This window comes from Primulina huaijiensis, chromosome 7, assembly GCF_012295235.1.
Source record: "Primulina huaijiensis isolate GDHJ02 chromosome 7, ASM1229523v2, whole genome shotgun sequence".
Lineage (NCBI taxonomy): Eukaryota > Viridiplantae > Streptophyta > Magnoliopsida > Lamiales > Gesneriaceae > Primulina > Primulina huaijiensis.
Window position 1 is genome coordinate 1037444 of NC_133312.1, and position 14364 is coordinate 1051807.

General features: G+C 34.5%; 2 protein-coding genes and 1 long non-coding RNA gene across 4 annotated transcripts; 2 read left to right on the forward strand and 1 right to left on the reverse strand.

Annotated features, from left to right (window-relative positions):
* Nucleotides 1–905: 905 nt before the first annotated feature.
* On the reverse strand, nt 906–2705 carry LOC140980715 (uncharacterized). The gene is made up of 3 exons (XR_012175994.1): nt 2577–2705; nt 2146–2322; nt 906–1054 (listed from the first exon to the last, which is right to left on the reverse strand). It is a non-coding gene; the product is annotated as an uncharacterized lncRNA (long non-coding RNA).
* Nucleotides 2706–5326: 2621 nt separating this feature from the next.
* LOC140981525 (jasmonate ZIM domain-containing protein 1-like) lies at nt 5327–7624 on the forward strand. Of its 2 annotated transcripts, none has more exons than XM_073447948.1 (5): nt 5327–5833; nt 6146–6308; nt 6436–6872; nt 6984–7041; nt 7150–7566. In XM_073447948.1, the coding sequence occupies exons 1-5, from the start codon at nt 5665–5667 to the stop codon at nt 7154–7156; spliced, it is 834 nt and encodes a 277-aa protein (XP_073304049.1). In that variant the 5' UTR covers nt 5327–5664; the 3' UTR covers nt 7157–7566. The 2 variants fall into 2 exon arrangements, with proteins under 2 accessions (XP_073304049.1, XP_073304048.1); XM_073447947.1 differs by having other exon boundaries at nt 5329–5833; nt 7467–7624.
* A 1512-nt stretch (nt 7625–9136) lies between these two features.
* Nucleotides 9137–13874, forward strand: LOC140980876 (oligouridylate-binding protein 1C-like). The gene is made up of 12 exons (XM_073446959.1): nt 9137–9425; nt 10374–10435; nt 10712–10814; nt 10935–11011; nt 11086–11147; nt 11252–11339; nt 11541–11616; nt 11700–11730; nt 11810–11929; nt 12081–12166; nt 12588–12764; nt 13332–13874. The coding sequence occupies exons 1-12, from the start codon at nt 9321–9323 to the stop codon at nt 13611–13613; spliced, it is 1269 nt and encodes a 422-aa protein (XP_073303060.1). The 5' UTR covers nt 9137–9320; the 3' UTR covers nt 13614–13874.
* Nucleotides 13875–14364: the final 490 nt, after the last annotated feature.

Consider the following 14364-nt stretch of genomic DNA (forward strand, 5'->3'; position numbering starts at 1 on the left):
TATATTGCTATTATGTTATACATCAGTCGTGTTGATCAATGAATTGACGTTCATATATTGAATATATAAAGATGAACATGATACGTGTATATCATATAAAAATTATATATAAAGAATTAAAAATAAAAAAACAAGGTGCTCCATAGAATACCACCCCCAGTCCGCACCACAGGTTTCCCAAAATCGTGTGCAAGTCGGCCGACGCCTTCTTCATAAATAATAATGAATTTTCCACGTGGGTTTTATTTTTAAATGCATTATTTAATAAAATATAATCAATACACATTTAAATATTTATTTAATACCAAATTTCTAATATTAAATATGCACGTAACTTAGCAAGCTTATTTGACTTTTCTCTCAAGAATTGGGCTGTCGGCAGGTAAAACCGTAAATTAGTGTTGTTATCAATGCTTTATTCACACATGTATTATTATTTACATTTTAAATGTTTGGATCAAAATATATATATATATATATTTTTATTTATTTATTTATTTATTTATTAGACATTCGAAAGTTCTTTAATTAAAAAATAATAAAAAATAATTAATTTCAAGAAGCTGCTGGAAAGAAAAGTCAGCACTCCTCTCCGCCCAACACCGCATTCGATTTCATCCCCGTCTTTTGTTATCCATTATATTTTGCGATTGTGGCATAAAATATCAACTTCAGGTAGTGTTAATATTAATAATAATAAAAAAAAAACTCTTAATAATAATAATAAAAAAACTCCGTTCAAAAGTTTTAATGACAAATGTTTGTGTTAGATATAAATCGAGATTAGAGATGGACAAATTTAGATAACATACGGTGATGATGGAGAATGATAATTATCTCAAAGTATATAAATTTTTTTAACAGAAACACTCCAAATTAGAAAACCAAACGAACTGGTCAAAAAAAAAAAAAAACAAACGAACAAAATATATTTTCGAACTTTCAGATACGAAGAATGAAATTGTATTCAGCAAGGTTTCCATTGGTGTTGCGGTCACATCCATCGGATTTGCAGAGGTACTGCCCTGTTCTGGGATTCTTCGAGGAGGCATACCTGATTATCACAATGGTTAGAGATCACATAATAAATATGTCTCAGTCCCTTTCTGATCATCTTACCTCGGATCAAGAATCGGTTCTGATTTCTATCAGATAATTCAGGTAAACATGTATTAAGGCAATGAATCATGCTAGCAATCAAAAACAGGAAAGAAAACACATTCCACCCCGATCACTAGCTTCTATCTCAGTCTAAGGAACCTACAGCTCTGATACCACCTGTTGTGGGGACCCGGAAGCTAATCAATTCTTAATCGTCATTAGGATCAATTTACTAATCCAGTAATCAGGGTCATAAATTTTTTTTTTCTTTAATTGCGGAACGTAATGGAATCAAACTCCTATACATATCAGTATAAAAGTACAAATCTGATATAACATACAAACATCTCAAACTAAGGTTCAACAACTAATGTCAAGTGTCAAAACCCTATATACACCAAAGTCCGTAATCTCCACTCTATCACGATCTCTCTCCTCATCTCCTCGACCCTGATCCTGTCCCACCTGTTGTCATATACACATACAAACAAGACAACAGCCGGATAACTCCGGTGAGAATATAATCCCAGTATAAATCAACGAACATGCGATAATAGAATCAATATAAAAGCATGAAGTAAATATCAGAAATAAATGTCAAATCTGAAACATGAATCCATATAAAACTGTAAATAAACTCGTGACTCCACGTATCAGACTATACTCAATCCTAGTCTAGGGATCCCGGTTTCCAGATGATGGCATTCCATATCGAATATCCGTGATAAAAGAAACTCCAATTCTAATCAACATCGATATAACCAAACATCCAGTGTCTTGACCTATCCGTCACAGACCTTAGCACTTTCGCTACTACACTATCCCGTAACAGAGTGCAATGTGCCAACGACGATTCCATCACTATCCGGCACTTCTGTCACAAGATTACTCGTCTAATACTCGCCTATAACATGCTTCCTATAAATCAATAGAAACAAGCATATCAATTCAAATCAAGGCATCTAATAACAATCAGTATGTGATTTAGGGAAACTCAAGTATGTCCTACTCAAGTCGATCTCACAATACCACATTGACTTATACCTTTCGTTCGTAGTCTCGGTCTGAAACAATATCAGTTCTGAACTCAAGACTGTCTCTGTAAATCTGAAACGATATATCGAGAATCATAACATCAATATTTCATTCTCAAATCAACACTGAATCTGATTAATCTGAATTAATTCAAATCAACGGCATAACGGCACAATCCCGATATCCCTGTCAATACAATATCACCAGATATCAATTACAAATCAGAACCCATATCCATTACATTTTGTAACCAACCCATAACTCAAATCTATTCAATTCTCCAATATAATCAGAAAATCATAATAATTCCATAATCAATCCGTTTTCTGAGCTGACTTCGATTCTACGGTGTCTCGTATATCAAGAGCATCATATATGTATTATATTCGATTCCATCAATATCATAATTTCAAATGATAATAAAACTCAATGAAACTTACGTCCAATTGTAGCTCGTGTCGAGAGGAGTACGGTACCGTGTCCGGATTTAATTTCTGATAGCTAGAGCTCGTACAAGCAAAAATCTAAAAATTGAGGAAGCTTGAGGATTTCTTTCTCGGACACTCTCGGTTTCTTGCTGAAGATTTGAAGGAAATGAAGCATTTTAACGTTTTATATGCATGATGTGACAAGTGTCACACTCAACTTTCCATAATTGCACTTTAGTCCCTCAACTTTTCACTATTTGCAAATCGGCCCCCGCTCAATCTTTTAATTCAATTTCAATCCTACTTAATTAACAAAACCGTGGAATCTAATTCATCATTCCAAAAATTCATAAATTAAATAATCTCGGATTAAAATGATATAATTTCGGGCCTTACAATGCGCGACCCCGAGCGCGATTTGTCCTTGGGCACAAACTCGGGTCCGATTGGTGCGTTGCATCTCCCTCACCCCAGATTGGCTTTGTCATGGTTTGACTTGAATTAAAAAAATACCCAACAAACAAAATGATAAATAAAGAAGAAATGAAAGCATATGCTATAAGCTTTCAATGTGAGAACAAGTTCTCTCTCATTTCCTACATATATTAAATATATTTAATTACTAATTTTAAATAATTAATTTCTCATTTACCAAAATTGGTTTTGAACAAATTAATATTTTAAATTTATATACTCGAAACGTAGATTCTAATTTTCAAGTCAATTTTAATTTTTATCGGACGAATAACACTCCATTATTTTTTTTAAGATTAATAACATCAAAACCCATTTCCAACAACAAATAGATTATTAGAAAATATTTATCATAAAACTCATCTTCTCTAAATTTTTTTTCCGAAAATATCAATAATTCAATAATTTATTTTGAAAAATATCCTTTAAAATATAAGTATATTAACCTATAAAAAAACTACACACTACAAAAAAAAAATATGGTTTTAGCGACGGAAATTGATACAGTCGGTAAAGTCGGCGTCGCTACGTTTAAAACCGTCGCGAAACCGTCGCTAATTTAGCGACGGATATTTACAAACTGTCGCTAATTATATTATTTTTTTAAAAAAAATTAGTTTTAGAATTTAATAAAAAATATTTATTTTTATAATTATTTGCAAATATTTTTAAATAATCTCTTCAAGTCATATAAATTAATTAATATTTTTAAATTTGTAAAAAATTTATCCAAAACGAAATTAAAATCGTCCAAATGAGAAAAAGGGACCAAAGATATGAAGCTGTGCGAAGAAATGAATCGGGGAGGCGTATTTATAGGCAATTTACGACGGTTTAATAAAAAACATTCGCTGTTGGCGACAGATTTGAATAAATCGTCAAATCCATCGCTATTAGCGACGGGTTTTAAACCCATCGTCGATTTAGCGACGGTTATTTAACCATTGCTAATTTGGCAATGGTTAAATTAAAACTGTCGCTAATTAGCGACGGTTTTAATAGCGACGGTTCCGTCGCAAATTTTTGCGACGATTGTTTTAAAACCATAAGTAAATGTTTTTTTTTTTGTAGTGACACTAAATCTTACCTATCAGATAATGTGACGAACATAGTTAGGTCCTAAATTCTGAGAAATACAGGATTGTCTCGTTACTTCACCAAAAATATCTGACGTCTCTACAGTGTGGGGTCGTCTGGTCGTTGTGTTGTTTCCTAAGTGCTCTTCTAGCTTAGGCTTCAAGCATAGAATCAGGCACAACCTCGTCCTAGGCATCAACTTCCTTCTTCAAAGTCTTATTTCTTCACCTTCTTCGGACCGGAGTAATCAATCGCTTTTTAGAAACTATGCATCCAGCAAGACAAGGACTCCAAAAAGCCATGTAGTAAAGGAACATTCACGTTCGTCTCTCTCTTTCATTTCACTTCTCTTTGATTTTTGGAACTCGACGTCATGAAGTATATATTGCCTTGGGGGCATCTATGTATTTGAGTGTCCAATCGAAACTTTCATGAAAGACGCTATAAAAAAGGTATCCGAATCTATTTACGATCCCGAGTTTCTAGACACATCGCATTTCTGCTCGAGTCGAGGATATTTAACAATTTGTTTTTAATGTGTTCTATATATATTAATACCTTAAAAATATTACTTCACTTGCTGTAGTGATGCTTATTGGTCCAGATCGACTCGTGATGCTTAATGTTTTCTAGTTTGATTTGCTTCGATTTTTTTATTGAGTTATAGGAATAAAATGTATTTTTGTATATTTATCAATTTGTGATTTTGGTTTCTATGTTGTCAGTTTTAACCTGTTATATATATATATATATATATAATAATTTTAATCTTTTTTTCTTACGTGACAGCAATATGACGTTGATGTGATTCTCACTTATTGACATGTGGAACACCACATCAACCCATATATATAGTAATTTTAATATTTTTTATGTGACAGCAATGTGATTTTGATGTGATACTGATTTATTGACATGTGCAACGCCACATCAACCCAAAAAAATGAATTTGATTAAAATCACGGAAAATACAGTTTTTTTCCCTGAATTACATGCTGGGAAAAGAATCGGAGGGCTGAAAAATATATGTTATCGTAGGTACAAAAATGAAAGCATTTGAAAAACATGCGTGCCAAACCCAATAATTCGATACGCTCCAAACTAAGCATCTCTGAAAAATAAACAATCAGAATATAAAAAAACTCGTGTTTCTTACATCCATTTACTTATTTTTTCTTTCTTTGGGTCCCACCACTTCCTTATCTCTGCCTTTGCTTCTTCTCAAAAGGCAATTATCACGTGCTAAATCTCTCGTTAATACGTTTGCTCTAGAAAAATTATTATCACCTCAACAGTTATTGTATCTCACCTCACGTTAGTTGATCCGATTTCAGAGCTCTAGATTTTGATTATTGTTCGCTATTAATTTACCAGACATGCGGATTCATCTCGCCGCCCCAACTTTTTGGGCCAATTAGTTTGAGTTTTATGTATTTCAGTTTAGGTTCAAGAAAAGGAAAGTGTGTTCAAGAATATAGATTGAAAAATTCGTGGTGGAAATTTGAAGATCTGGGCTGAACAAATCGAGGGCTGTTTTCTATAGGTGGATATGTCGGGATTACAGCAGTTCTCAGACGGACGGAGGCCCGGAAAGGCGCAGGAAAGGTCGAGTTTTATGCATACTTGCAACCTTTTGAGTCGGTATATCAAGAAGAAAGGTAGCCTCAGAGATTTCAATCTTGAGATTGATGGGAAAATCGAAAGCCTCGAATCTATAAGTAAGATTTCTATGTTTTATTTTCATCGTGTAATTATTTCCTTTCATATCTGCTATTTCTGTTTTAGACTTTAGAACTGTTAAATTTAATCTGAGTACTATATATATTGAGATCTGTGAGGGAATTAATAACCTGTAATTATTCTGGGAATTCAGCATAATAAGTTCTGCAGCCGGCAGGATATGGAAGACTTTAAAAGCTTGTATTAACTTTGCAAATTTTCTACTTTCGAGTTATGATTCTGAATATGTTACCTTTTTCGCTCATTTTTTTTTTGTTTTACAAGTCATTTTTATACTTGTTAATCGACAGTGAAATCCGGATCTGCTCATGCTGCATCAGCTTCTTCAACTGTTAATTTACTGACCAATATGGATAAACCAGCACGACCTTCCACGGATTCGTTCCCTCGTCCCACCAGGCCTGATTGCTCCGTCAATTTGCTCGAAGATACACCAGAGAAATACACCAAAAGGTTCATTTTTCCTACTTGAAGAATCAAGAATCTCCCTTTGGCACTCATAATCTTCTAAATTAGCTTTTTATAATCTGTGGTCGTCGATCATCAACAGAGTTATATTTATTTTCATTATTGTTTCCAGCAAAGATGCAAAAAAGATTGAACCCGAGACTGCTCAGCTGACCATATTTTACGGCGGCCGGGTCCTGGTATTCGATAGTTGTCCAGCGGACAAAGCAAAAGAGCTAGTAAAATTTGCCAGCAAAGGCAGCCCCCGCATCTCCGGTGGCCTTGTTTCAAACATCTTGCATCAAAACCCAAGCCCCAGCGCTGTAGCGGCTACAACACCTTTCTCACGAGACGGACTTCCACCGGTACCCAGTTTCCAAACCACGGCTAGCTTCATATCGTCGAACAGCTGTAAGGACAAAACAAGATCAGAAGTTATTGGTCACCAAAAAGCTGTTGGCATCTCGTTCAACACCTCTAAGGACGTACCGAACACGGGGAGTGGTCACATGGGGTTGAGCTCTGGGACCGTAGTGTGCATTTCTCCGCAGCCTGAAATTAATGGATCTGGTAATCAAATTACAGGACTATTTAGTTAATATTAGTTTTTTCGGAAAAAAAAAAATCATAAAGCTTGATACAAGATATAAGTCTAAAACAGTGTGGTTTTTGTGTAATCAGATTTGCCAATTGCTAGGAGATCTTCAGTTCATCGGTTCCTTGAGAAGAGGAAAGAAAGGTATCCCTCCCTCTGATGTATTTTAACTTTGTTGAGATGCTTAATTTATTGGTATAAACACAAAGCATATCAGTCAATATTTGAAAGAGATGAGTTGCTTTGAATAAGGTTTTGAGTTTGAAAATAGGTATGCAAGTCTCGAGCCTATCTAGATCGATTCCGAACAGGTTGTCCGTGGTTCGATTTGGCTCCAGGACGAGGACCTATACCGAAAAAATAAATCAAGAGAGCATGGTAGAAACAAACCGATTTCGTTAGCATGAAGCCTTGTAAAGGGTAGAAACTTGGAAATTAATGGACCTTTTTGTGCTGTAGATTTCATTCAATTGTTTTTCTATTAATGACTGATTTTGTTGGTGAATTATGAGGAAACAAAAATTAATTTTCTAAATTTTTATTTTTCATTCTTGACATTGGTGGAACAGAGCTTCTGCGAGAGGGCCATACCAAGATCAAGAACATGCAGCCTCTTCTTCATCCAAAGGAGATGAACTCCTGGACCTCAAATTATAGCCTTTATTTGGCGTTCCGAGTATGGATTGTTATATATTGTTATCTGGTAATTAATCATCATTTGATCATGTACTCTTGATCACAACTACCAGTTAGGGTTTACATTCGCTTATTTTATTATTCTGTTTAGGTTTCAGGGATACTTTTTTATTTTTATTTTTAAAATTTATAATATCGATTTATGAAATTAATTTTTTTAAAAGAAAATTGATGAAATTATTACTCTTTCAATTTTTGTTTTTTTTTTTTGTGGAAAGAAAATGAGAATACTCTTTCAATTATTGATGTTGAGTAAATTTAACAACAATCCAAAATATTGATATTACATCATATAAACATATTTGAGACATAATTTTAAAATCGCTTATTGTAAAGAAAATCTTAATATTTTACTTCATAAAATTTGAGAAATGGTAAATGAAAGTGTGGGTGTAAGACAAATCAAGCTAGCCAATGAGTTTTTTGAGCCGATTAAATATTTGGTTCATATTCAAAATTTATTGAATTCGAAGCGAATTCGATAACAAATTATTCTGTTCGATAGTTATCAAATGTTTGTGAACTTAATATTTTTATTGATATAATATTAATATATATTTGGAACCTTTATTTCGAGTAGTTTTTGAACATATTTGAATAATTCGAGTCGAACTCGAATCTTGATTCGAATTGAATATGAGCGAAAAATATTAAAATTTTAATGTTTCAACTCGAACTCGAATATATCTAAGTATGAGCTGGGCTGATGGCCTCGAAACTTAAAATTATAAGATGTGAGTATCGAAGCATCGATTATGTGACATTTACTTGTTGGATGTGTTGAAACATAAAAAAATTGCACATCTAATAGGTGAATGTCACCTCATCTGTGCTCTCATAAGTATGCAATGATGAGTACACAACATATCAAAACTATATATGTGTATATATATGTATATGTATACATACATATCCCCGCACCCCTAAAAAAATTATTAATACACATAATATAATTTTTTTATAAAAATTATTAATATTTGAACAATTTTATTACTTTTATGAAATTATTCTACATTGATTGCTTGAATCATATATTCATATCCGAGAATTATTTGAACAATTACTATGATATCAGTTATAAAATGTATTAATTCAATACTAATAATGTTAACAACATTATTTTTAAATTTTTTTATATAACACTAGCATTTTAAGTAATAGTAGTATTAAGTAAAATATTAATAACAATTTACGAATTACCGTTATCAATATAACTATTTTTATCGTTATCAGTTCATTATAAATGAAAAAAATTTCTTAATTAGATCGAGTTCTTAAACCCGGTCCTTAGTTAAAAGAGTAAATAACTCATGAGACGGTCTTACAAATATTTTTTAATGAGACGATCAACTTAATTCTTATTTATCATGATTTTTTATGAATCGAATTAGATTAAATATCTATGTCACAAAATTAATCGTGAAATAAGTTTTGGTGTATTTAATAATAATACATAATGGAGAATGAATCCCGCTTCTTACCGCGTGACGTTGGGACGGGTAAAATCTCGTGCTATAAATATGCAAAACTCCACTTACATTTCCCCTTTTTAAGTGTCGCCTCTAATTTTCTGCTTTTTTTTTTCTTTTCTATTTCTTTTTTTCGTTTTTCTTTGTCGTTCGAGGCATTTACCCCTTTTCCTCCCCACAAACCCTACCCATCGTCGAGCTCTTGAGAAATTGTATAATCGATTGGTTCGCAACCATTTCATTTGAAATCTGACAGAGATGCAGAATCAAAGGCTGAAGCAGCAACAGCAACAGGCTTTGATGCAGCAAGCTCTCCTTCAACAGCAGTCTCTGTATCACCCTGGTCTCTTAGCCGCTCCTCAGGTTTTTTTCCGAGACTCGGATTTGTTATAATTTCTTAGTTGGAGTGAGTCTATGACTGTTTGGTTTTTGTGATCGCGATAATTTTCGTTCTCTCTCTCTCTCTTTTGTTACGCTTTTGCGATTTGTCCGGTGCTATTAATTGTTCAGTCCTTTCTGCAAATTTTAGCGAGTAGGTGTTGTGCGACTATGTTCCGTTTTCGAAGGTCCATTCATACTGTTTGCTTTCTGTGTGTTTGGGGCTTCCCACATCTCCTCTAGTTTGTCGAGTTGCAGTCGAGTTCTTGTTTGGCTGCTTGCTTTTATTCTGCAGATAATGTTTTATCAAGAGGTCTCACGAAGTGTCCCGTCCTTTTATCTCGCGAAGAGTCATTTTGTCATGGAAGGTTTTGGTTTTCATCTAAATGAATTCTTTGTCGTTCCTTCTTTGCTTATCTATCTTTAGTGAAAAAGTCCTTAAGCAGCATTTATTGTATGAAACCATTTTGGTTATTTTCTGAGAAATCCAATTGGTGACTGTTAATATTGGATTGTTCATTTTATACGCCATGTTTTAGTTGATTTTACTTTTGTTCGGACATATTAGTGCTGCATCAGAGATTCAGAGTATCCCCATTTAACGACAGTAGACTTGTAGAGTTATACGGCCTGAACTGTGTTGTATTCTGTACCTTTATTAGAACTTAGAAGCTTGCAGGGAAAGTGTTTTTTCATTGTTAAGTCCAACGGAATTAGATTTTAAATAATATAACATGACAGCCTGAAGTGTATATTGTTATATTGTACATACATATTTTCCCCTTCCAGTAGGGGCATTCCAACATGTACGTTATGTATATTCTTTTCTAGTTTTTCCCCTTGGGTTGGATGGTGGATTTGGCGGCACCCTTGTTAAGATTTTTTTTCCCTTTATCTTTAAATCTTTTTTTCCCCATTTATTCATTTTTGCAGATTGAACCAATCCCAAGTGGAAATTTGCCTCCTGGGTTTGATCCAAGTACTTGCCGCAGTGTGTGAGTGTTGTTAAGATATATTTTTCAGTTTTTGTTTCTGCGGAATGCTTAGTCAATGTTAATTTTTTTTAGTACCCAGTTTTTTGGTATTTTATGAGTCTGTGAATTTGAAGAAATGTAAGGTTTAAGTATGACTTTGAATCTTTGTAGTTTTTTATTCGTTTATTGACTTATTCTTTGTTAATGCCTGGAAGAGATTCTCATAAATCCAAATATTTTTCTTTGTTTTGTTTTCTTTTTTTACTTCTAGGTTTTTTATTTCTTGAGAAAATGCAGGTATGTTGGAAATATCCACACACAGGTTACTGAGCCGCTTCTTCAAGAAGTTTTTGCTAGTACTGGTCCTGTGGAAGGTTGTAAGCTAATCAGAAAAGACAAGGTACAATTGTTGTCTTGTATTCTCTCTCCTGCTAATATTGTCGCACGTACCGATATGGAATTTTTTTTCTCTTAAGATGACGTTGATGTTCGTCTTCTTTTTCTTTTTTGCTTTGTTCAGTCGTCCTATGGATTTATTCATTACTTTGATCGTAGATCTGCTGCAATTGCAATAATGAACCTCAACGGAAGGCATCTGTAAGTCAGAAACATTAAATGTGTGACTTTATATTCTCCTGTAATTTAGAATAAAGTCATTTTCTTCATTTCAGTTTTGGGCAGCCTATCAAAGTTAACTGGGCTTATGCTAGTGGCCAGAGGGAGGACACATCAGGTGGGTCTACCAATTAATGCACTATGCTTGTGATGTTTAAATAGTTTAGTGTAAAATCAATTTCTAGTAATTTTTGTCTCATGCCAACAGTATCATTTGTTTAGGCCATTTCAACATTTTTGTTGGCGATCTTAGCCCAGAGGTTACAGATGCCATGTTGTTCGCATGCTTTTCCGTTTACCCAAGTTGTTCGTAAGAATCCTCTCTTGACCACACTCCTGTATATACGCAAGTGATTTAAATTTTTTTGGGTTCCTTACAAAATCGGAGTACCTTAGTAATTATATTTTCTCATTTTTTCCTTTGTATGCACAGAAGTAGTCATTTAGGTGTTGCCAGATATTGGATATGTGATTTAGTTTTAGTTGATTTTGATTACAATGTTGGTCTTAGTGATGCAAGGGTTATGTGGGATCAAAAAACGGGGCGTTCCAGGGGGTTTGGATTTGTGTCTTTCCGCAACCAGCTGGTATGTATTCATCGCTTGAATCTGAATTGTGTTTTTAATCAGAACATCCTTTAGATTAATTAAATCCTTTTATTTTCATTCAGGAGGCCCAAGGCGCAATTAATGATCTAACTGGTGAGAATAGTTTGATTTCGTTTCTCTTAATGATTTGGTTCAAGTGATTTACTAGGTGCTCCTCTATGTGACATCTCAGGAAAATGGCTTGGCAGTCGGCAGATACGTTGCAACTGGGCTACAAAAGGTGCTGGTACCAGTGATGACAAGCAGAGTTCCGATGCAAAAAGTGTTGTGGAGTTGACAAATGGCTCCTCAGGTTAGTGGTTGGTTTGATGAAGAATGGTGGTTATTGTCATCTAAATGAAGATCTTATCGTCCACAGCATGCCAAGATTTTTGCTATTCGTGGTTATTGTGATTTTCCTTTTTGGTTTCATATGAATTTAATATCATCATTTGCTTTTACAGACGATGTCAAAGAGCTTGCTAGTAGTGAGGCTCCTGAGAATAATCCTCAGTATACAACTGTATACGTTGGCAATCTTGCTCCGGAGGTAAGAAGCTCTTCAATGCCTCATATTCTCCCCCTACCATTCATACATTTAACTTTGAAACAATAAAACATAAATAGGTTTCTGTGGGTGCTTATCTATTTTTTTTCCCTCAGTAGTGTGTATTGGTTTTGGTTCTGGAATATTTGGACCAAGTGGAAAAAGGAAGTGGTAAACAGTGTTTCTTTACTTAAAAGTTCATTAAAATATTAAATCTAGTTATTTTCCTATCACTTGTTAGACAATATGCAATACCTCAGTGGTGCACTATAAATCATAGAAGTTACTTGGATATGAAAGTGAACCTTTTCTATTCTTTATAATGTTATAGCAACCATAATTTTTTTGTAGTTTATACTTAAATGTTCTTTTGTAGTTTATACTCAATGAAATGCAAAAACATTCTGTACTTTTATTCTGCCAGGTAACCCAGGTTGACCTTCATCGCCATTTCCATGCCCTTGGTGCTGGATCAATTGAGGAAGTTCGAGTCCAGCGTGATAAGGGATTTGGTTTTGTGAGGTATAGCACCCATGCAGAGGCCGCAATGGCTATTTCAATTGGAAATACTCAGTCATTTCTCTGTGGGAAGCAAATTAAGGTCTGTTTTACATTTTTGTTTTCGACCAGCTTATTTAATTCGAACAAAAGACATGTACAGCTGAAAATTTTATGCATCTCATTACTGCTGAGACACGGTTCAGGCTTTCACGGTGTAGTGAATTGCATTAGTGAGCCAGTACAAGATGATGCACAATGATTTTTGGCAGCCATATCAACAAAATTAAAAACTACATAAATGAAGAGCATCTTTGCAAGAGTTACATTATGAAAAATCCTCGTTCTCTTTTTCCCCCTAAATCTTGAAAAAATTCAGAGTAAATACCCAGTAAACTGCATTTAAAGTTGAAATAACTTGTTTCCTCAAAGAAATCTGCACTTCCATCCTTCTCCTTTGTTTGGGCCTGTTTTCCCTTGTTTTTTTGTCCAATCATTTTATTTTCAAAGTTTAAAGACTGAACCAAAGGTGTTGAGTACACACACATATAGAAGCAGATCCGTGTTTCTCAATTTGATCACTCTTAAGTGTGTGAGATGGGTGTCTGTCTATGATTCTATTTTCAACCTTGACCCTAGTGTTCTTAAGTTCTGTTCAATTCTTCTGCAGTGCTCGTGGGGTAACAAACCAACTCCACCTGGAACAAGCTCAAACCCGCTCCCACCACCTGCCCCTGCACTCCTACCAGGCCTTTCTGCAGCAGATTTTCTAGCTTATGAACGACAACTTGCTATGAGCAAGATGGGCGGCGTTCATGCCCTCATGCACCCCCAAGGCCAACACCCTCTGAAACAAGCGTCAATGGGTATGGGTGCTGGTGCGAGCCAAGCCATTTACGATGGGGGTTTTGGGAACGTGGCTGCTGCACAGCAGCTCATGTACTACCAGTAATTTAATCAAGATTTGATATTTGGACATACACACTGTGTGCCTCCGCATGTTAGAGTTTCTAACTTTTTAGGATGTTTTGTTATATTTTTGTTTTGGGGTGGATTCCCAACGCCAGACGTATGTATGCTTGTTTCTTGTATTTGTATACTTTGATGTATGCTTTTATGTTTTCGTGTGGGAATGATTAGTGTCTTGTTTGAGGAATATCATGGCTTCTTTTTTTTTCCCCTTTGCGAATGAGCAATGATAGCTTAATTGTATCATCTGTTTGACTTTTCAGATGTCCCGTGTAACAGTGTAGGAATGACTAGTGTCTTCTTTGAGGGAATACGATGACTCCTTTTGTTTTTGTGGCGTATGATACATGTTAGTATCATCTATTTGCTTTTTTCACTCCACTCGTAATTTCTACAAAAAATGGTTCTCCTAACCTGTTGTGTCTGTCACTGGGATTCCGTTGATTCTTCCAGTGTTTTGTATAATGGGTGAAATAATGTGTTGGTTTTGTTTAGTCTGGAACTGCAATGACCACGTTTTTTTCTTTTCTTATGGATAGCTACTTCAGCGGTGCTTGAATATTTGCAATGGATATGAAATTTGTTTCACAGTTGTGCTACTCGTTGGTTATGGTACCACTTTAATTTGAAAAACGTAACCTTTATTGAACTAATGTGAATGTTTGATACTTTTAGGCTGTGGATTGGATGTTCTAATACCATAACTTGTTTTATTGCATTTTATGTAATGATTA